The 24,726-nt window shown below is 29.6% G+C and overlaps 1 protein-coding gene across 3 annotated transcripts in view; it reads right to left on the reverse strand.

The window, feature by feature from the left end:
• Positions 1 to 24,726, reverse strand: part of Ncam2 (neural cell adhesion molecule 2) — a 448,375-nt gene that overhangs the window by 32,960 nt on the left and 390,689 nt on the right. For 2 of the 3 annotated variants that reach the window (XM_063224717.1, XM_063224714.1), the window contains exons 14-15: positions 23,939 to 24,060; positions 14,422 to 14,602 (exon numbers count right to left, since the gene is read on the reverse strand). In XM_063224717.1, coding sequence (XP_063080787.1) covers positions 14,422 to 14,602; positions 23,939 to 24,060 — 303 coding nt within the window. Of the gene's footprint in view, positions 1 to 2,449; positions 7,875 to 14,421; positions 14,603 to 23,938; positions 24,061 to 24,726 lie in introns of those variants that run through there. The other variant, XM_063224716.1, reaches the window with a different exon arrangement.

The following is a 24,726-nucleotide window of genomic DNA, read 5'->3' on the forward strand; positions in this document are numbered from 1 at the left end:
TGCTGTGTATTTTTCTTGTCATTTTTAGGAATCTAAATGGTCTTGTGGTTAACATTTCTTATAACATATCCATCACATTCAGAATTTATCTAGTTAAATAGAAAACATCACATTTAGTTTGCAGCAAATGTACTTAAAATAGAAATGTTTATTTGAGAAAATAATTTTTATTTTAACCATACTTAATCAAGAGATTTTTATATTCATTTCTAAACATTTTAAGTTTCTCTTTATGATGTTAAATAAGAAATAGCTAAAGAAGCGAACACATAGCTGTTCTGCAAATTATGAAAGGTATATTTCTGAATTTGTCAATTGAAAAAGATACTAAAGTAGAAATATACATTTTCTATTTAGTAAGGATCAAGAAAAACATTATTTTATATAAATGGGCAATTGACTGCTTATACTAAAAATAAAAGTTATATAATATTTTCAGAATATGTGTGCAAATCAGAAAGTGATTTAAATTCACTTAATACCGCACTAATTGTGGATATAATATTTACACTAATCAGTGGAAAACAGTTTCATGTAAAAATTTGCAAGGAAAAGATAACAGCTGATTAATAGAAGCAACATGATTACTGGAAGTAACTGGTAGGATAAAAATGATGACTTTCCTGTATTGATTTTTTTCCATAGGTCAATCCAGAAGAAATCCAAGAAAGCAGGTCACAGACTTATGACTACATAAGCTTTACACTGTAGATATAGGTACAAACAAAGCAACTGTAATCCAGTTTACTTTGATTAAATATAAAAAGATGGAATTCAAGTTGCTCAGTGATGTCACTATTTGACTTCTCTGATTCTCAGTTTGTTGACTTAAGAAACCGATACTGCTTAGACTATTTCTACATTTCTTCTTGCTTCACAAATGATCCAAAAGAATTGTTATTTAAAAAATAAGTTATATAAAAATACTGTCAATAACTATAAGAATGTTCAACAGTTGTGAACTAATTTCCATTTGATATCTGTCTTTTCTAAAAGAGCATGAGGAAAAATATAAATAAGAACTCTAAAGACAAACAACCATTTCACTAGCTTATTAATAAGCATGAGGTCATGAGTGATTTCCAGTACAAAAAAAGTACAGGTACCACACACAAAGATATGATGTTGAAACTTAATTACAGAATGTATATATAAATGTATATTATATATACACACATATATATTCATGTACATATATAATGAGAGAACATATATAATGAAGTAGGCTGTTTTGGAGTAAATAAAGTGTTTTTACTTTTGGTACTGGATATTGAACTCAAGATATTGTGCTTGCTAGGCAGGTGTTGTAACTCTGAGTCATAACCCCATCCTTGTTTTGGAGTAAAGCAGATGACGTAGGTTTTAAAGTAAATAAATCTTGAATAATTTTCTTTGCTATAATTTCTATATTATGTAGTCTATAGCAATAAAATACTATTATATTTTAAAAAGTAGTTTACATACACATAAAATATACACATATACATATATACATGTGTTCTTATATGTTAAAAGTTTTAGAGTAGGCTGTTATATCTAGCAATAAAACATTTTATTGTGTTTGTGGAAGACAAAAATTAGTTTTATATCCATGCTTATGCCAGAACTATTTTTTACCATAAAAACTAATTGAATCATTTCTATAGTGAAAAGTAACAATTAGAATCTAAATTCAGTAGCCTTGAAACATATTATTTGAAACAGGTTCAAGTTATAAGCTTGCAAAATGTAAATTATTTTAGTTTTCTTGTCCTTTCAATATCCTCACCTAACATATGACAGAATTATTATTTCCTTCAGTTGCAGTGGTGCTCTTCAGTGATTTACAGTGTCTAGAATAGCTGGTGTTCAAAATAGGAGCTGATTTTGTTTTTGTAATAATTGTTGCTATTATTTCTAAAATTTCAAAGTCATTACTTTTTCATTCCTTAACAGTAAATGAACAGAGAACCTTAATGATTTTCTACAATTATATTCTCATGGTAACCGAACTGAAATAAATTATCATAATGCATGAACCAGTGGAACTAGAGAAAGATCTCTCTAGGCATTTCATTGCTTTTATGAACTTTTGCTAGCAGTAGAAATTACTAAACAATCATTCCATCACTGAAATTATTGACCATGATTATGTATTTTATTAAAATATCATCTTACTATTTTATTCTTCTAGTGATGATTAAATTTTCAAGACTACTCCAGAATTCATATAGTATATCAATATATACTGCATGTTCTTTCTAAATAATTATGTATGATGATAATTTTAGTAATTCTGCAGATGATGTTTTAGTTATATAAATTTGAAATTATCCAACAAGTATATCCTTATTACAAGTTCCTGGCATGTATAATGATTTAGATATTGAATTTCATAAAGTTAGAATGAAAACACACAACAAGGACAAAGGGGCTGTACCAGTAATAAAGAAAACACATATAACAAAGCTTTTCGTCAGTTTTCTTTATTACAACCATGGAGACACAGAGGTACATAAAATAAAAATGACATTTAATACAGTATGAACACATGCACAGGATTACACATAGTGCTGGATATTATGCTGGACGTTTTAAATAAGGGATGATACCAAAGACAATACACTTATAGCATGTACATCTTTTTCAATAAAATAATCTATGATGGAAACAAATGCAATTAAAATGACCAAATTATTCACTTTAAAAAGCATAATACATAAAAATACAAACTATAAGCCAAAATTATCATGAAACTAGACCATGAATTATAGATGTTACTTAAAACAATTTTAACACACACAAACACACACACACACAAATAAAACTAGTCAGGAGATTTATTTTACAGTATCTATTTAGTACTTACATAAAATGAAGGTAAATCAAGAATAATCATTTTTAAAATTATGCTATGTCTTAATTTTAAGCAATCTTCACAACATGTAACTTTGTATTTTATTTTCTAAAATGGAATATAAAGGATAAGTGAATTTAAGTTGAAAATACACATATATAAAATTTGCAATACACCTAACTTCCATACAATCAACATTAAATTAGTTTATACTGAAATTGAAATTTAGTTCTAGTTGAGGGATGTATCTTCACACAGTAGATAAAATAAGTCTGCCAAAAAAAGAAATCAGATGCCGTTCAGGCTGTCTCAGATGCACTTACAGCTCACTTATGTATATGCAAATTCTACAGTCTTTATTTTATAGATTAATAGTTGATGCATTTTTTGTAACATTTACTAACATATATATTTGTTTTGGAAGTTAGTTAACATTCATGAAGGGTGGCAAATTATTACATTATTCCTATCTTTATCTGTCTCATAATCTTAAAGGAACAATACTAAAACCCTTTTCAAGAGAAAATGTTGATAATGAACTCATCACTTTATTCCAGAGCAATTAAATTAGATTTAAATTGAATATTTTGTCTCTTACAAAAATCAGATTATGCTTATATATGTGAATAATTACTTAATTGTTGATACTATTTTTAAATATGAAAAAGTAATCAGAATATTACAAATTTGCATTTAAACTTTTTTGTGGTGCTGGGAATGATCTCATGATCTAATGCCATCTAAGCAGACCACTGTTATTAACATTTGTACTACAGAAGTTTCTATTTAAAAGTTAACAAATAAAATAATAACTCCTGGATAATAGTCATATTTATAGAAATTTCAAATAAGATACATTAATAAATGTTAGCTTTAGTTAAGTCAAAACTGTATTCTAATAATGTCTAATAATGTCTTCTGGAAATCAAGCTGAACTGTGGAGCTAATATTAAATAATATTAAACTTATGATATAATTGATTTAAGAATGGACTGGCAACCAATTTTAATTTTTATTGTAATCATTTCAAGGGCTATTTGTGAGGTGTTTTAGGGTACCATATGCAAACTTGAGTTACTAATTTAAAATACTAAATTTAATAATTGTTTTATGACATTTATGGCATTTCCATACCACTATTGGGCCAAGGTTTTAAGTTTTAAAAATAAAAACATTTAAAATGAAAAGGGATACAGGAAATCAATGTTATTTATTTAAGTCAGAATGGGAGAAGAAAAAAAAAACAGGAGAGAATAAGAAAAAAGAGAGAAGAGAGAGAGATGAAGAAAAGGAGGAAGAAAGAAAGTTTTAAAAATGGAGGCTAAGCTTATGTGAATTTATTCAGATTAAATAGTAATACATTACACCTTACAAATATGAACTTTTAAAATGCATCAAATTGCATATCTATTACCCTTTTATCATGTATCTTTTTATTGATCAAAATTATAATTTAAGAAAATTATAAATATTTAATTTAGATAATCCCATAGCTAATTAAACATAAAATACATCATTACAAAATGTAATAATTTTTATTTTTCTAAATGAGATCATCCAGATAAAAAATTGCATTGCTCAAATATTTAGTGAACAGTATATCTTTATGAATACAAATGAATAATTGTAAATCCAACCATATATAATAGAAACTGCTTTGGAGTTTATTTCAGTTTTTATTTAAATCAAGGCTAAAAAATGGTCATTTTTACATAAGCAGTCAAATTTGTGATGATTTTCTAATTAATTAAATTTGTACCATTTGTGCACCGCTATGCATACATAAAATTTTATTTCTGAATTTAAGGAGAAATGTTGAGTATTTCAAAAAATATTTATTTGAAATTAACTTATTTGTGGATGTATTTGTTATATCTGCATATAAACTGAAATCACATGTATATAAAAGGTAAAGCCAATGTTTCAAATATATTTGTTAAATATAATATAACTTTAAATTTGTTTGAACAATTTAGCTACTTCAGGAATAAGTAAAGCACAAAGAAGAAGGGATTAAGCCACTAAATATTTCAACCTTCTCCCATGCATAATGATTTTGAGATGATGTTGATATAGAATTTATGGAAACATATTTAGCCTTCATGACCAATAGTACTGAGAGAGAAAGGATCCAACATGACAACTGATCTAGAGTTCTTGATGTGAGAAGTAACTTCAAGGGAAAAGCATATACCACTTCTACTTGCACTCTCTTAACATACCTGAAACATTCTATTGCACTTCAGAACTTTATGTTGATAAATAAATACAGGCTCTTGATCAGGTTAGATAACAGATAAAACTGATAACAGAGGGAAGACTATAGTCTCAGGAAGTGTTAGAAGGAAAAGAAAGGAAATGTGTCCAAACTCATTTAAAATGTAGCTAACATTACACATAGATATTATGAAAAGTATGTATTCATGCATAAAAACATCAATTGAATTATATTGTTATAGTAAGATAAAACAAAATTTAGAAATATTTTAACATTGGAAGATATAATACATGGTTCAGTTAAACATAGATATGTCTGATTATTTAACAACTCTACTTCGTCAGCTATACAATTTGTATTTATACATCTTTGCACATTATGTTTTATTTAAACTTTGGATAAAAAAATCATTATGAATACAGAGGCATAGTTAAAATAAGTTTGAATTTTTATGTTTTATTTACCACTAATCATATTTATTTAGACAGATATCCATATAATAATTAGAACAAAATTTAGCACATGATATAACAATAGTAAAGGACAGGTAATAAAAGAGATAATTCAGCAACACATATATTAACATTTTTAAAAAATCAATTTATAACTTCTAAGGGATACTCGATTGAAATGCAATAGTTTTTTGAAGTTTTGTACTTTCAAACTTTTTAGCAAAACAACGCAAAGTTCAGTCTAGTTTTTCATGATCTCTGAGAACATTTTAAAAATAATTTATGCCTAACTGAAAGTTGAAAAATAAACATTAATTAACAATATAAATTTGTTGAAATGTCAGACTATTTATTGATTTCAGAATTGAAATTTGTTTACACTCATATGTTCAAAAATCCTAAGTGTTTAAATCATTAAATATAATAATTTACCTGTGATAATGTAATTTTAATGTTATTTTTCAAAGTGTCAAAATGATACATTCTTTCATGGACACCTAATCTTTAGTACCATTGCTAGTGTTCTTGAGTTACATAGTGTAAAATTCCAAAATTACTCAATTTTTTGTTAATTTAATAAATATGTATTTCATGTTCTGAAACAGAATGTGGCACTAAATCAAGATGAGTTCTATAGAACTTTCTCATGGAAATATTTGTAACTCACTAGCTAAAACAATCCATCCAGATTATAAAGGCAAAATAATTCTTAAAACTATTACTAGAAATCCTTTGTTTCCAATAACTTGTGTGTATTAGAAATAACACATCTTATGCAGTCTCAACTAACAAGGAATAGAATAGACAACTATTTTTAGTTATCCAATACATAGCAGAATGGCTATGACTTTCATGAATTTAAAATTTAAAAAGCAGAAATCTTTTTTCAGATATTGGTTAAAGTTTCATAAACTTCATACTGCATGAACCAGAAATTCCTTGGTCTTGCTGGGGGATATAAAAATGTGTTTCATCTGCTAAAAGCACCTCTAATCTATAGTCTTGCTTGGTTGCAACAATAAAGAACACCAGTGAAAAGCAAAGATGAATTAAAAATGAACCAATTACTAAACACAGCTCCTGCCCTTGACTTCAGATAAAGTAATTCGATAGATATTTTTAAAGCAGAAATGATGTGTTTGTGGAAAATCAATAAACCAAAAGATTTTGATGAATGTATCTCGAAAGTTAAACTCAATCAATTGATTTACCAATAAAATGTGTTTTATTTATGCATCTATGGTTGCATGCAAAAAGTATTTGTTAGGAAGGTAGCTACAAGTGAAAAACACAAACTTTTTTCATTTAAAAATATTTGAAATATAAAACTGAAACTCATTTATATTAAATTAACAGAAAATATAAAACTTGCTCAAATTGAGCTTCCTGTAAAAGGCGGAATTATGTAAAATCACCCTCTCAATTCAGTGCCATGTCCAGTAATTTAGGCTAATATTTATTTTTAATTTCAATTATTAGAAAGGCATTGACTCTGGAGAATACAGAAAACAATGTACAGTAACAAAACAGCAAGACTTGAAGCCAGCTGAAAAGATAATCTGAATCACTGCAAATCTTTAAGTATGTTGAATTTTATTCATTTACTCTAGTTAATGTGATAGATATTTCCACCTATTTAAAAATTAATTGGTGCTCAAATTTAAACTAATGAACTCTATTCATATTTACTCCTTCCAAAATTTTATGCCAGTAAAGAGAAAATAGGCACCAAAATAGAGATACATACCTATTATAATAGCATATCATGCCTTTTTATGTAAATGTTAGACATTATAACATGAGAAATGTTTATAAAGTTGGACATTTACATTTAAAAGTGATTCACAATTACATTTAACAAATTATGGTGCATGTGATATATTTCAATGGATATTGAATTATATTTGCAAAAGTATCAAATGAAAGAAAGCTTAAATGTAAGCCAATGAACAAGTGACATATTCCATAAGGTGAACTTTAAATACTACAGGGATCTTTAAAACAAACCATATTATCTAATCAACTGGTATCTTGAAGAAAAAACACAGACTGAGTTTTCTTCGATGATTTTTCTGATGAACTGTCCACATAGAATATTGACAAATTGGGGAGGAAAAGGCTAATTGTTCATGGATTAACACACATGCATAATCAATTGGACTTTAGAAAATCTTTGACTATAATTTTAGATTAGTATTCTTATTACTATTTATGTTTTATTTTCAAGGACATCAACGGAAATACAATATGGAATAACATTAAAACATACAAGACAGACTTATGGCTATAATGAAAGAAAACCTAGCAGCACTCAGCTGCCATGATTGGCTTCCATTTTCACCTTTATTCGCTTCACAGCATTTATCATCTGCATGATGAAAATCGTTTTTGAAGAGAAAATAAGAATAAAATAATTAAGGCAAAAGAGAGTAAAGTTACAAAGAAAAATAAAGGAAAGAAAAAATGTGACAGTAGGAAAGACAGAAAAAAAAGAGAAAACAATTAATGCATTATTTACATATTGCCAGTAACTATCACCTAGAAAAAGATACTATGACACAAAACAAAGAATGATAAGAATCTTGTTTAAAACACATATATGTTGTTGATATATATTGAAAACTTAGCTCTTAATATCAATAATATTAGAGTTTACTTACACATTAGTTTTGACCTTGATTTTTAAAAACATAGATATATTTGTAACTAGAAAATAGATTTTCTAAGGGACAAACACTTATTCACTGTTCTGATGAACAATGTACAGTGCTACCTTAAATAAAAGCTCATCTAATATTCTATAATGTTTTACAGTAATTTTTTACCAGAATATCTGGGACCAAATAGTTAATGAAAGCAGTTGTATTTTCAGTAATGTATGAATCGCAAAGAAATATAAATGAAAACTATTTATTCATTTGGTGAATACTTGAAAGAACATAAGCCAGAATCATTAATTCAGTTGATCACTGGGACATTGTGCTTCTTTAACAATAATTTAGAGAACCAAAGACCATACAAGTAATTTTCAGACTAGATTTTCTTTAAGTGCTAAACTCAAAGTAATAGGATACCATCAGTATTTATATTTGACTTGGAATTATTCTTAAAATGAAATTATGCAAAGTTAGTTGGAGTTCTATTTCACCATTTTAGTATTGATTTATATTATAAAATTTAAAATTTGTCCTAAGAAAGTATTCTTCTAATTTGTCATATGAGTGTTTCATTTTCTAGTCATGTTAAATTATCCAGCTATGAAACTTCAGTGTTACTTTGAAAGGCAGGAAAAGCAATCTGTAGATTTCTTACCATGCTTGATATTTCTTTGTCACTTTATCAAACTGCAGACCACTTATACACATTTTAAAAATTTCCATATAGGAAAATTACTGTACCATCAGATGTTAATAACCCCTAACAGAATTGTTTGTCCCACATTATATGATAGTCAAAATTATACTTTCCTAACTTTAAACTAACCTAAAAAAGGAAACAATAAAAAATACTGAAGATATTTCCTTGGTCAAACAAAAACAGGAGCAAATGAAAGAAAGAGTAGGGCATCTTTTCCAAAACAAATTTATTACTGAGAATTCTTTAAAATATTGTATATTATGAGCAATAGCAATTTGTTAGTATTTAAGTAATTAAATTAAAAACTAACACATAGATATCATTTTGGCAACCTTTCATACTACAGATAATTTGGTTATAAGATTTATAATAACCTTTTGCTACTATTTCATAAAAACTCTCAGTAGTTATAAATTATCAGATGAAGTTATATTATATGAATGTTCTGAAAAGTAACATTGTTTTTGTACATTTTTCCTATAAAATTGAAGAGATACATTTTTAATAACTAAAATATAAAATTATTTAAAAATTAGAAACATAAATCATGGGGAAATGTGGTATTCACTAGAACACATACTCAGAAAAGTCATTTTCAGTGCAACGTATCGGCTATGAACATAAAAAGAGGAATTTTTCTTTCTTTCTTTTTTCTTTTGGCACCAATGATCGAACTGAAGATCTTGTGCTAGCCCTGGTCCCCAGATGAGATTATTAAAATCTAGCAGGTCACTGAAATAAATCTACTTTGGATTTAACTCATTGTTTATAAGAAGGTAAATATGTGTTAACATATAATTATTAATTAAAAACATCCATTAAACTTATTCCATCAACATGCATATATAAAATTAGTGTAAAATGAATTAAACTTTAAATCTCATTACCTTCTCTAATATAAAAATACTTAGAATCTGATCATTTATTATAGATAGTTTCAGAAATCAGTTTGAATTTATATTTTACTTGAAATGGAAACTATGTACAAAAAGTATATCAAGACACTTTTCCATATTTTGGAAGTTTATGTCTACAGTATTTTGTGGGAATAAAGGCTCCAGATTTCTCAATTTTAAATTTGTCTTAAGAGATCTACATTTAAATTGAAGAATTCTTAATATTTTTGATGAAGCTTTCTATATAACCTTGCAATAAGTATATTCATTTAGTAAGTTAGAAAATATTTTGTAATAAGTTATACTGGCTTGCTGTCACCTGCATAGATTTGAGAGGCTATGAACCATCTCTTGTTTCTAAGGTTTTGGCTGTATGTTGACTCAGACTTCATGAGTACTTACTTGATACGTTTCAACACATATGAAACACATGCTAATCTTGTTTGTCATAAAACTGTTTAAACTATTGACTTTAATTTCTCTGTTCACTGTCACAGAAAATCCTTTTGAAAGCACTATATAAACAAAGAATCCAAACCTAATCACTAATAAAATTTTTTCCAACAAATTTTTCATCACAGTTCACTCTTATTTCTCCCTAAACTACTTCAGCAAGGCTGCATGTAATATGCAATATGGAATTCACATTGTTTTTGGTTTTGTTCCTCTCGGTAGCAATGGACACTTGATACTTCCTTTCTTGAAATCTGAACCTCTCTTAATTTGCAAGGTATCACATTCCTGTTTTTTCAATACTTGTAATACTCTAGTTTCCTGAGGAGCAGGTACATTTTCTTTTTCTTGTACTAGTTCCATAAGACTCATGTGATCAACCAAGTTAGTAACTCTAGAAATATTCCTTGAATTTTTATGTTGTGCTGGTCACCCTGAGAATATTGTGGAATATCAGTATCACAGACAGCAGTTTCTCTAGAAAGAGTTTAGACGTTATTTGTCAGGTAGATTTATCCTCACTGGAACTCAAATATCATTCACCTGTTAAGACTCACAGTCTGCAGCATATTTTTCTATGCCATGTCTATATTCTCTCCTTTATAATCACAGATCAAGTCACTAGTTGGCATTTCAAAATTAATATGTCTCAAACTGCTATTCCATTTGTTTCTCATTCTCCAAACTCTGCTTTCCTCCAGATTTATTTACAATGAGAAATGAAACCCGCGAGGCGTGCTTTGCTCAAGAAGGTAACCTAAGAGTTATCATTACCTATCAAGTCCTATTTATTACAGAGGCAGGATTGGTCTACATTAATAATGCATCCAGCATATTCATCCTCTTCATTTCCTACTCTTATCCCCTCTCCTACTGTATTACTTACTCTTCACTCACCTTTTGCATGAGTCACATAGTTAGATTTATAATGCCTGTATCTTCAGTTAACTTAAAATATTTCTTTCTGACTTTGGGATCAGCATTAAATTTATTTATATAGTTTTACGAAGTCCCTGGAAAGTCTGAGTTGTAGCTCCCTCTGTTGTCTTATCCTCAGACACACATCTCAGTCTCCAGATAAAGCTTCTCTGCTTCTCAAAGGAGGTTAATACTTTCTTGTGTCAGAGTCCTTTTCCATGGAACTAACACTCCCTAGGAGCTTAATTTGTGGAAGCTTCCTTTAAGAAAACTTTCTGAAAGGAAACCATTCGTAATCCTAACTGTACTCTAACTGTACTCTACAAATTATTATTATTTGGGCAAACAGTTGCATGGGTGCAGACAGCATGAATACATCCCATAGTTGTAACCAATCCTGGGTTATTATTGCTCACAGTGAAAGTCAGTCTTCCTTTAGACTGTAAAGTTATTTTGGTCTGGGATCCTCTCTTTTCTTTCTTTTTTTTTTTTTCTTTTTGTTTGGCATTAATTTTCTGTCCTCATCTCAGTTCTTTCATAAATTAAAATTTTGGAAATATTCTTGGAATGAATAAATAAATTGATTTTAAGCCAGAAGAAATGAAATTAGAATTCTGTACATTTTCAATCTTGCTCTTCCTTATGAGCTTCCATTCAGTAAGTTAATCAAACTGAAGGTAAACATAATATTTTAGGGTGAAAGCATCACAATGTTTCATCATGCCTTATACACAGATATGACAGTCAACATAATACATTTTAGTTATAGGTAAATGTATTGATACTTTAAATTTATGGGGCAAATAAAACGATAATTGATGGTACATTTCATTGCTCTTATTTAGGTATGTCATTTCAACAGATTTTTAATATGATTTAAAGTAGCACTAAACTTGAATGAATCATTTAACCTTTTAAAAGCAGCATCATTTCCATAAATGTGTATCAATAGGGGCTGGGGATTTAGCTCAGCGGCATAAGCGCCTGCCTTGCAAGCAGGCAGTCGTGAGTTCGATCCCTGGTACCGATAAAAACGAAAAAAGACCAAAAAAAAAAAAATGTGTATCAATATATCTATATCTATAAATATTTATACAGTCTCTATCGGTTTTTGTTTTCTTTTTCTATTTCTTATTCTTTTCATTACTGGGGATTAAACTCAGGGCCTTCATACTAGCTACATATCCCCACCCACCAGAATGGATTCAAATTCACAATATTTTTGCCTCACCTTCATCAGGTGTTGGAATTACAGTCATACGTTTCCATATATGGCTTGATTTTTGTTTTCAATAAATTCTTATAAAAATTCCAGGGAATCTATATATATCACATTAAATAACATATCTAACACCTAATTTATTACATCTTATATTTATATATAAATGGCAATTAAAATGTCATGTTTTACTCCATTAATATTTATTATTTTTTGTTTTCAATGACATATATTTGTACATATATATATATATATATATATAGCACAGAATGATAATCAAATCAGGGTAATTAGTATTTTCATCTCTGAAACATTTATCATTACTCAGGGTGTGCCCGAGCACATTTGATACATGAAAAATTTTGGGGAACTATAGCCACTCTTTCACGCTATAGAATATTAGGGCTTACTCTTTCTATGTAACTGTATTTTAATATCTGTTGATACAAATTCATGATTTCCTCCAAATATGTGAGCTGCATTAAAGATTTAGAAGAATGAGATACAGTTTTGAGTTCTCTCTTAGATACTTTATTCAGTTTCTAATTATTTTTATATTATCTTCTTAGAATATAAGTACTATAACCATAATATAATCATAGAGGAAATTGTTGACTTTTCTCACTCGTAAGGCAAACAATTAATAAAATATAGTACATTCAACCTCTCTTACTTAGGTGTATCACCACCTATGAGGGTCAGATTTTTTTCATAGGACTTGAAGTAGCACCGAATTTGAATGGATAATTCAGGCTTTAAAAATCATCCTTCTAAAATGAGTATCTGTTCTTTATGTAACTATAATTAAGGCTAAAATGAGATGACAAATGCATATGATGTGGTAAATTAAAAAGAAAATACTATCATAATGTGAGATATTCATATTATTTCTAGAGGCACTTAACTCACCAATTGGAATTTATAATCAAAATTACAATTCATAGCATTAACTAATTATAATTAGCAAGACAAAGTGATAAAGTTAATTACATTTAAATCTCATAATCAATAATTATTTTAATAAAAATTAATTGTATGAACCAACTTCAATTTTTTAAAATTGACATATGATATAAGGAACTCATACTAAATGAGATTAGAATCAATTTGAAATTACAAGAGGGTTAACTAACATGGCTGAAATGACAAATTTTAGTTCCATTCTACTTTCAAAAGTATTATGTACTAACAGTGGTATTCTTTGATAATAACCCACGCTCTGGCCTTTTGAGTTAATTTGATGTTCTCATTTTCTTTACATGTTTATATAAACAGCATATATCTATAAAATTTAAATACTGAAGGTCATACTTAAGGGACACATACAGTACACGGCTGGTGTTAATATGTGAACAATATGGAAATCAACACAATTAAATATTATTTTGTATCACTATACATATGTTCTCACTTCTTTATATCTATACTATGTACTATCCAAAAATAACTTGAGTGCTCTCATAGTTTAATAATAGCCCTAGCATATCATTAGATAATGATGTGAATATTACTACCTAACAAAAGAACAACCTGCTAATTTGTTGTGAAAACAGATTTAGAGATTCCTTCTTTGACATATCTCTTTGAAATTGTAGTAATATGTCTACGTGGACTTTCTTTTGTAACTGCGCTTGCTTCACTGTCTGTTTATTTCATATTTCTAAAGTCAATCTCATTGTTTAGTCATCCTTTTCTTTGGCAAGATCTAATCAGAATCACACTTTAGCTCCCTCTCACATGACAGAGAAGTTGTTAAATAAGACAAAGGTTTCCTCTGGTCTCAACAGAAGGTTTTCATCCTGATGTTTATCATTCATTCTCACCTTTCACTCTTTCCTTCTGTTTATCCTCTTATCACTTCTGTGGCTAGAGCTATCATAGCATTTTTACAAAATAGCCCATGTCAAGAGCCATTCAAGAACACCAGTATGACATACCTCAATACTCATGATTGAAATCTAGAGTTTACTTTAGGTTGCAGACTCATATTTTCATTTTCAATAAAAAGAGCCGGAGTCATTATAAAAAGATAACACAATATTTATGTGAGGAAAGCATGAGGTTTTGCTTACCTTTAATAATGTTGGGCTTTGGCGGCATGCTGAACTCGTACACTGTAGGTTCAGAATATCCTAGTCTATTGGCAGCTGTGATTTGAACTTCGTATCCCATGGTCCACTGTAAATGCTCCAAAATAATGTGGTCTTTATTTCCCTGTACTTTTTTCTCTAGCCACTGGTCTTCTTTATCTTTCTGTAAAGAGATACGATATCTTTTGTAAATATTGGTATATTGTATTTGTGATTTTTAAAAACTTGAGTGAAATGAATAGCTTCATTAATACCACTTTTCACGTTCATGTGGACATATGCATTTTATCAATGCAGTCAGTATTATTTTCAACATTTGACAATGTAACATAAAATGCCTACATTGACTAGCCAGAATGGCAGTTCTGTATACTTTCAGTAGTTTATCACCTACCTCCATTATTGTATTCTTTGTCTGATATACAACTGTTTGGGATTTGGTAATCCTGTTAATTATTGCTAAGCATGTGAGCAGAAAAATGAAATACAATAGATTAAATAAGTTGAGTATGTCCATTAAATCATTGCCAGAGACATACTAAGATTTGGTGAAGGAGAAAATCTATATGGAAATTAAATTATGGGTATTATTGTACATATTTATTACCTTTTATACTTTTTATTATCATGTTTTAAGACTCCTAATGAAATAGCTTATACATAAAATTTTCATGGGGAAATTTTAAAGAGTAATCCTCCCCCAAAACATTCTAAATTTAATGGCTATTTGCTTATTTTTGGCCAAATGATGCTAGAATTGCTCTCTTTTTTGAAGAAACAGCATTATTACCACAACTAACACAGAAAACCAAACTGGTATAATTTTATGAATTACATTATCAAAAAACATGGAAACACTGTCTATTCCACATGTTAACTACTTAAAAAAGGGCAAGTTTCTTGTCCTTTTTGTTCCTTTCCTGTCCACAACAGAATTAACAGCTTCTTCCATTAGACTTTCAGATGGAATCATATGAAAACCAGTAAATTCTGTTTTCTGGGGTCTAAGGAATCATAATCAAAACAGTGCTCATTACTGGGAAAAAACTATTTCCATAATAATCATAAAGAAATGAAGTATTTTTTCAAACATCATTTATATAATACTCTTAATGCAACTTCAAATCTTACTTACTAGGAACTAGGTATAAATACATGAATTCTGGCTGTAAGAAAAGATACAAAGATTTGTTTAACCTTATAGTTTATCCAAATATTACCTTATGATCAGCCAACATGTGTTCCTTCAAATATAGAGAATAAAATATTTGCTGAGCTTAGAGAGAAAAAATAAAGGTTTATTCTTTACAATAAACTCCATTAAACTGGCATACTGGGAATATGCAATCCTTCAGAATGAAACAAAAATATTATGGTTTTCATGCTATATTATTATTCTCTTTATATATTGAGTCATTTCTGATAATATAAATATTTCATAAATAAATTAGTTCTTTATTTCTTATAAAGTTTAAGACATAAACACCCCTAATGAGATTAGGGCTCTAAACATTTAATTTGTCACACAAATAACTTTGTTTATATTTTTTCAATTTTTATTTTGATTAGTTTATATTGAATCTTACTATGGGAAATATATGTAGACGCTTTTTTCAAAATGGCCTGTTTTCCATTTGAATTTAAGTTCCTAAATGTTATACTAGAATCAGAATAGGAAAACTAAGAGAATCCATTACTGGTCTAAGAATATAAGTGGATAATAAAGTTAAGAATCAAATCAAGACATGCTTTGGGAATGCTTAGCGTGGCTGTACTAGAGTCAACATGTGCAACAACTTCTTTCTTCATTTACTCATTTTATTGGGGAATGAGGCTCTTCTAGGAACTGTGAAGACAATAGTGTACAATAATACCGTCATCTTGTTTTATAAACCAATACAGAAGAAGGGGATGAATTCTCTGAATAACAAAAACATTCAATGAGATCTTGTAGAGAGAAATCTAATGCAGTCCCAGGCTAGACAGGTCTCCTATAGAAATATTGCCGTTACTGGAAATAATGAACACTGGCCTCATTCATTTTACGTTTCTATGTGTTAGGTATATTTTATCTATCTATCTATCTATCTATCTATCTATCTATCTATATATATATATGTTATATATGTATGTGTCATTCCTTCACAGAGTGCTATATCCAAAATTAAGTACAACCATGAAATGCATAACCATTAAAGGATATAAAATATATGCTCCAAGATAAGTATTTCAAATGTTTTAAACATTTCTAGAGTTATATTAAAACTAGTGCCATGCAAGGAGGTAGAAACATGCATACCTTTGAAACACTGCCCTTACCCCAATAATTCACAGATTCTATGTAACTATGAAGATTTTGCTATGAGCAATTTGTAGATATGCAAGGGATTGGATTTTGCTTTGGATCTGAGTGGAAATATTGATTTCAAGCCAAAAAATAAGATAGTAACTGAGGTCGAAAATACCTCAGAATAAAACTTATTCCTAGAGGATGAATAGTCTTCATGTCATTCAAGTAATCCTCCAAAATATATCACTTCTGGAAACTGAGCATTTTAGGTGAAAATGGCAATTATCCCAAATACCAATTCTGAGAATGAAACATTTGAAGAAAAACTTCATTGCAAATGCAATACATGCATTCTTTTCTGAATTAACAGTCATTTAACTCTTGACTACTGAAACTTTTATCATGGTAATTTAGACTAATGGTTCAAAAAACCAAGGGGAGTTCTAATATTTTTCCAATATAAATCAATTTCATTTTTCATTCAACATTAGATAAGAAGATATTTTAATCCCCTAATTGCTATATCTAGGGAACAGAAAAAAAAATTAAAGTGGGTGTTACAAAAAACTCCCCTAGGCATGGAAATCTCATCTGCAGAGTGCCTCATTTACAGAAATTAAATGCCCAGGGATCGATTTAAGATAACTGCTTGCAAAATGTTCCCCTAGGTACCTTAATGAGATGATTTGCTGAATAGGACTATTATTAATAAGCCAATTAAACGTTGAAGGACAGCTACTGAAAAAGTGGGCATTTTTATGTGATTTAACTTCTAATGCAATATTTTTTGTCAGAAAATATCTTGACCATGCAACAACTAAAGATACTTCTTAATGGTGACTCTAGAGTCATGACATTGACATATTAGCAAATACTTTCTATTCTCTGTTACAAGAGTATAACACAGCAAAGGAGGAACAATTCATATATTTCATTTTTAGAAGGCCATCTGATGTTTTATTCCTAACAAGTAGTAATTAGCTAATTTCTTTTCAAGGTTTCATGGAAATAGATATTAAAACCCCAAAAACTGCACAATTAAGGAACAATACAGATAGTGAGATCATACTTACTAGGTGAAATTTAGGTTCCTGTTATTCTTGTATCTTGATTTAAGATTTCGTATTACTATACAACAGTTTTGGGGTTTCTAGATTCCTGATATCAGCTGTCAAATATTCACTATTTTTATGAAATAATAGAATAATTCAGAAATCTCTAATAGTATGATCACTACCCTGAATACAAGAAAGAAAATTTAGGAATCTGGATAATTCATGTCATATACATACACACATATACACATGTGCTTCTGTATGTGTATGTAAAATAAAATGCATTCCCCTGAGCTTTGGGGACATCTAAGATTTAGTAGGTGTTAGCAAACATTTCTAAGTTATAATCTCTCGGTTTTTTTTTTTTTTTTAACAGAAATGACTCAAATTGTTTTTGTTCCATGTTCTAAAGCAGGGTAAAACTTCCTAAGATGAATTTTGAGTAACAGTTGTACAGCTTCCTCACCTCTATTTTACTAAGAGAAAATAAATAGAATATTTCTTTGTTTTTACCTCTGTCACATCCATAACTATTGGCAGAGTGAAAGCCATAATCTTCACACTTAATTTTAATCTACTGATTTTTTTGGGGTGTATTCATTATTTTTCATATTTGTGAATCTATTATACACCACATTATAATTGAGTAAAATGGGTTAACTGATTCATTGTTGTTTTTGTTCATTTAAACAACTAGCCTATTTTACACTGTCAATGTAAAGATAATAAAACTCATTTTCTTTTTTCACATAAAAATAAACAATAATCTCTAAACTATTTCACACTTTCTTTTACCTAGACCTATTCATTGTCCACTAGTATTTCAAAATTAAAATCCATTATTAAATACATTTCAATGCACAGGCTAAAATGTCATAATTATAAAATAAATCTCTCAACAATCAAAGCTTATTTTTATTAATTTAAAATCTAGTACTGCTTTCAATACTATGTCTTGTTATTCTGTTCCTATGCAGATATACAATTTTCTGGACTTCATATGGCTTAAGGAGTTTAATTAATTCTTGAAAATATGTGCTATTAGTTATTGTTGCTAGTTCCTAATCAATATTTCTCACAATTGAGAGTTTAAGTGATCACTTTTCACAGGCTCATCTCATCTCCAAAAACTCAATATTATTCCAATGCTAAGTGACAGTTATGATCCCATAGAAATCATCAAATTAGAGTAAAAATTGTGAAAAGGTCATGGAAGCATGGAAACGATATGTATTAAGTTATATAAAGTTACCAGACAGGCTTATGCATATGTTATTTATGCCTATGTCTTGAAATCTGAGCAACTACTTTGAAGGTAACAATATTTAATGTATCAATCATTGTTAGTCTCCCACAATTTTGTTTTGAAATTTTGTACCATTATATTCATCACTGTTTGATTTTCTATAAAATTAAAGAACAATCTGCGTTATAGAAAAAATACTTAAGGTATATAAAATAAATGAGTATGATTTTGAGACATTACTAAGTAAATGTAACATTCAGAACTTGAAATAAATTTTTGTGTTTTTTCATTCTATTAAATAAATGTGCTCGTCATTAATCATAATTAATCAGATACATGATTTAATCTTACCATCTTGTTGTTGGAGATGTTAATTCTCATGAAGGTCCATAGACAACTAACTTACTTTTTATTACTCTAGTTCTGATCTAATAATTTCTGTATTTCTCACAGGTGACTGAACAAAGCAATCTGCTGTGTTACAGGATAGCATAGGAAAAAATGCTTCCTACTTTCAGGAATTCATGCACTAGCTCTGTCTTGTCTTTTCCCAGTGAAATTCAAATGAAATACCTTGGTTCACTATCTGCTAGAAATCACCAGTCACCTATAGAGCATAGTGCTTTGGTTAATATTGTTCTCAGAATACAAAATATGTGCTGTGTGTACAACAGAATTGAAAAACTGGCTGCGAAGAGATCTAGTGAAACAATTAGGATTGAGGTCTTACTTATTTTCCAAATTTTTATCACTTTTTTTCATTGAGGTTGTCTTTTTAAAAATGCATCATAAAGTTCTAAGTCATTTTTCAAATTATTTAGTTTCACTTTGCTCCACTCTAGAATTTATTCACTTTGCAAAATAAATAAAAGAAGTGGCTTTAAATAATAGATAGTGTACCAGTGAGAAGAACTCTCCTGAAAAAGTTACCACTTCACTGCAAATGTAGGATATCAAGGCAAATGCCACTAAAACTTCTTAGTAACAAATGTCCTTAAAAAAATCATTATTTTAAACATGGAGAAATAAAGTATGCATGAAATTATTGCTTCTTAATCTTTTTTTGTGGATGTGAGTATAACTTTGTATTTAACCCTAGGATATTCAGTTGCATCTTTAGAGTAGGATGCTGGCAGGGTGAAATAAACTAAGAAGAAAGGGCAAACTATAGCAATAATGCACTGAAAGAGAAGGCAGACTCTTACATGGTACGGCAAAGAGAAAAACTGACAGAACAGCTGTAACTGGAAACACAGGACTGGAGCAGCTTAGGAAGGAAGAATTGTGGCCGGAAGGTTCCTGCAGTGTAATTTCCAAAGGCAAATTTTTGTTGGGCTACTGCTGCTGTAAAATGTGTTTAAATTATAGAGTCTTATCTTCTGTTATCTGCTATCTCTAACCACAAAGTCACCCTAATTGGCTGCTTCAGCTTGCCCTTCAAAAAACAAACTGTATTACTCTATATTTTATTATACACAAAAGTTCCCTTACCAGTGAGTAATTTCTTGCTTATAACACATAAAGATATAAAAAAAGGTGTTTGCAAAATTTGTCATAGAGGCCTAAAATTATACTATTAAAGCAGTGTTCATTGTTAAAAACCTAGCATCTCTAAGACAAACATGACAATGTTGAACGGTAGCCAATAATAGATGTGTTTGAATTAAGTGAGTCTATCATTTCCATTATGATATTAAAATCAGAAGATTATCCAGTACTTGTGGAGTTAGAAGACTGGAAATTAATGCTGAATATGAAAACAGAAGTGAAATGCAATTGGGGAGAGAAACATACATAATTTTACTGAGGGGGGAAATAATCCTTGTATAAATTGCAAGCAACTATAAAAACTGTAATCTTTATATTGGATGGAATAAAAGAAGGACAACTAGGGGCTGGGGGTTTAGCTCAGCGGCATAAGCACCTGCCTTGCAAGCTGGCGGTCGTGAGTTCGATCCCTGGTACCGATAAAAATGAAAAAAGACAGAAAAAAAAAAAAAAAGAAGGACAACTTTAGAAGATAGAAATGTTCTAGTGGGGCATGTGGTACACACTTATGATCCCAACATTTGGGAGGCTGAGACATTAGAATCACAGGAATTTCAAGGACAGCCTCGGCTACCTAGTAAGTTTAAACCCGGCCTGAATTACACTGTCTAAAAGTATAGAAAGAAGAGAGAAAGGAAGGAGGGAAGGAAGGAAGGGAAGAAGGAAGGAAGGAAGAAAGAGAGAGAAAGATAAAAGTGGTTCTTGTTCAAATTGTAATATAAGATGGAGCCATATTGTTACATGAAAAGATAAAATTTATTGAACCACTATACAGTATTCTGAACTTACTACTCTCATATTATTAACAACTTAATTAGTTGTTTCCATATCTAACTCTCACATAATGTTTCAATTTTAACCCACGTTTTTCCATATTCAAAAAAATGAAAATATGAAATTAATAAATACTAGTTTATTTTAAAAACTGAACTATATGTTATATAAACATATATAGGTATATAAATGCAATATATACATAAATGACTCAAATGTCATTATTTTGTGGCTGTAATAGACTGAATTGGTATTGTGTTCCTTGGGGAACAATTTTCTTTTCAATATTGGCCATATATTGAGGGAGGGAGTTATATCGATATTCTGCTTTGGATATTAGAACTAGGTATCTTAATACTGGACTACTCAAAATGCCAGTAGTGTGCCTTTTAAAAAGTGCTAACACTCATTAAAATTATAAAAATAATTCAGCCACAATTCAGGGCAAACAGCTTCTGGTTAAATCAAGTCACTCATTAACATCCTTTAATGGACAGAGGCCATCTATTTCTGAGGAGAAATAATTTTAATGCTGTTGATAAGGTTTTATAAAATGTTTTGCTATGCTGGAAATAAGAGATAGATTCAACATCTTATTGTACTTTTGGTCCTTTCAAATGTCTTCACATCCCGAATGTGATATAAAATCACTTAGGAATCAAGATAATCTGTGTCAAGATAAAAGCCAATATGCTAAGAATAAAACATTTAAAGAGAAACAATTTAGATTCCTAATTCCATTTCTTGGATTTGACCCTAAATATGCAATATTTTACAAATAAACTTTATTAGTTCCAGGAAAATATCTTCTTTTCATAGACTTTGACACTGATTCCTAGAACCCTGATGTAAATTTTAACAAATAAACAACCTATGTCAACTTTAAGATTAAAATTTATATAAAAATTACTGACCACTTTCCAGAAATAAGTATTTTGAGTAAATATGTAATGTTAACTTGTATTACAGGATTTGAAAAAAATATATATGCTTTATGCAACTTATCAACTTTACTTTTCCAAAATTGGAAATAGAAGCAGGAAAGAGAAATGACGGTATTTCTAAATTATTGATGATTTGTTAATAAAGGTCACTAATAAAAGATGAAAATAAGCTATAACATGAAATAATAGATATGTTCTATCATCAATATAATGCACTTTGGTTGCACAGAGCACAACAACCAAAATTTCTGGTGAGTATTAACTCATTAGAAAGAAAATCAGCACCATCTTAAATTTTAAGTAAAAAATATTCATACAATAGGTGAGACACAGTGTCACAAATTAGTCATTGCATTATAGTGTTTGCTGTGGGAATTTATTAAAGGTCCTTACTAACTGTTACCATATATTTTACCATTAAACTCTAGGTAGAAAGAAAAACAGGCTGCCATCTGTGCAGAGGACCTGGTATCCCAGTACTTCCTGAATTCATATCAGAGCTGGGTTCCTTAAAGACAGTTTCTTTGCCTTCCTTAGCGTCTCCAGAGGAGCCAAGGAGAATGGCCAAGAAACCTGGCCTACGTGGCATGACACGATTAGCTCCAGAGAGAGACCAATAAGCCCTTCAGGGTTGTCTTGGTGTAGAAGCAGGAAGCCTGCAGAGCAAGTCACACAAAAAACAGAGCTGCTCTGCACAGGCAGCACAAAACCTGGATGTCTTTGAAAGGAATCCTAACATTAAATTGAAAAGACCAAACTGAAATCTAAAATTAAAGATGGAAGCATGCCACTGAAAATCAAATTTCCATTTTATTATTCCTCAAAACCTAGCTGATTGAATTTAGTAGTAGCAGTGGATTGTATGAAAATATTGAAAATTTATCCACCTATGATTAAGAAACATGATTTTAATATATTTTATTTTATATGCAACTAGTCAGTGTTCCTTATGGAAACATTTTGAGGTGAACTATTTCTCAGTGGACTTTGAGTATTTTTAGCTAAAGGCAAAGAGCGAAAGTCATGGGGAACTTTCTTCATTGCCTCCCAGCCAGCAGTCATCTTCCTCCCCCCATACCTGATAAACTACCCTTGTGGTTGCTATCTAAACTCTTAATAGGGACTGCTAATTAAATTTAAAGAAAAGTATTCCTATTTCCTAACATTTACTATGGATATTCTTCATTTAATATTAAGGAAAAAGAATCTTAGTATTTGATTACAATAGCTTGTGCTGAGGTGTGATTTGCTAACAATTCTTCCCAAATAAATACAATGGTTGAGAAAGCTTAGCCTGAAATGATGAATAACAAGCAGAATTGGGAGTAAAACTATCTTACAAAACTTGTAAGAAAAATAGGGAAAATAGTATGCCTTTTCTGAATTTTTGATCACTTGTATTTCTCATCTGTAAATTACAAGTTGAAAGCTATGAGATGCTTTGGATGCGCTATGCTTACATTTTTTTTTAAACAAAGGAAAAACGCCACAATTTAAAATGATGAATTTCAGCATGGAAAATTAGCTGTTGTGATTCCTATTTCTGAATATGCATTCATTCCTGGCCTCTTTATGAACTCAGTGCAACTCATAATTCAGCTTATAAAACCTGATACAAAGTCACAATAAACAAGATACTTACACTTCTGTATTTCACGATGTATTCCAAAATGGGAGCTCCTCCATCATCCTGTTTGGTGATGCTGAGTTTAAAACTCTTGCCACTGCTTGGCTGCCCATGTATAGATGGAGGACTTGGTTCACCTAAATATGCAATACAACATTTCTTCATTTGCCCACATTTCACATATGTAGAGAAACTGCATTTTAATGAAAAGAACACTGCCATATAGTCAAAATATATGCTGTTAGCCTACATTACCATTTGATATTTTCTCTGTGCTGTGTTATAATTTCTGATCCTCATTCACTTCTCCAAAAACTAGCAACATTCATAAATCCAAATGTACTGGGCCAAAATTGAAAAATCTCAGGACCAAATACAGATTTTATACACCAGGTGCAAATACTGCAAGGGCAGTGTTTAATCAAGTGTAAACTTTATTTTACTTATTATGAATAATGTGAGTCCCTACTGAGTTTATTAATATAAATTTACCTGACAAAATTTGTGAATATTGTTAATATAAACACTGTATAGTAACACATCAAACTATTTTTATTATTTACCTATCAAGATGAATAATGGCTTGCAATTAACTATCTACTGTAATCCACGTATTCTTCCTAGATTTATAATTGTATGAAAGTTGATGAAGTTAACATTTATATTACTGTATTATACAGCCTTTTGTTTCAATGTTTTAGTTTCTTGTAGTTCCATGAAATATATTCTCCACTCATGGTATTCTTCAAGTTGTCTCAGGTTATATCACAGATCCTGACAATACTGTTTTAAGAAGAATAGGG

This window comes from Cavia porcellus, unplaced genomic scaffold (assembly GCF_034190915.1).
Source record: "Cavia porcellus strain 051 isolate PalLab524CR breed Dunkin Hartley unplaced genomic scaffold, mCavPor4.1 scaffold_15, whole genome shotgun sequence".
NCBI lineage: Eukaryota > Metazoa > Chordata > Mammalia > Rodentia > Caviidae > Cavia > Cavia porcellus.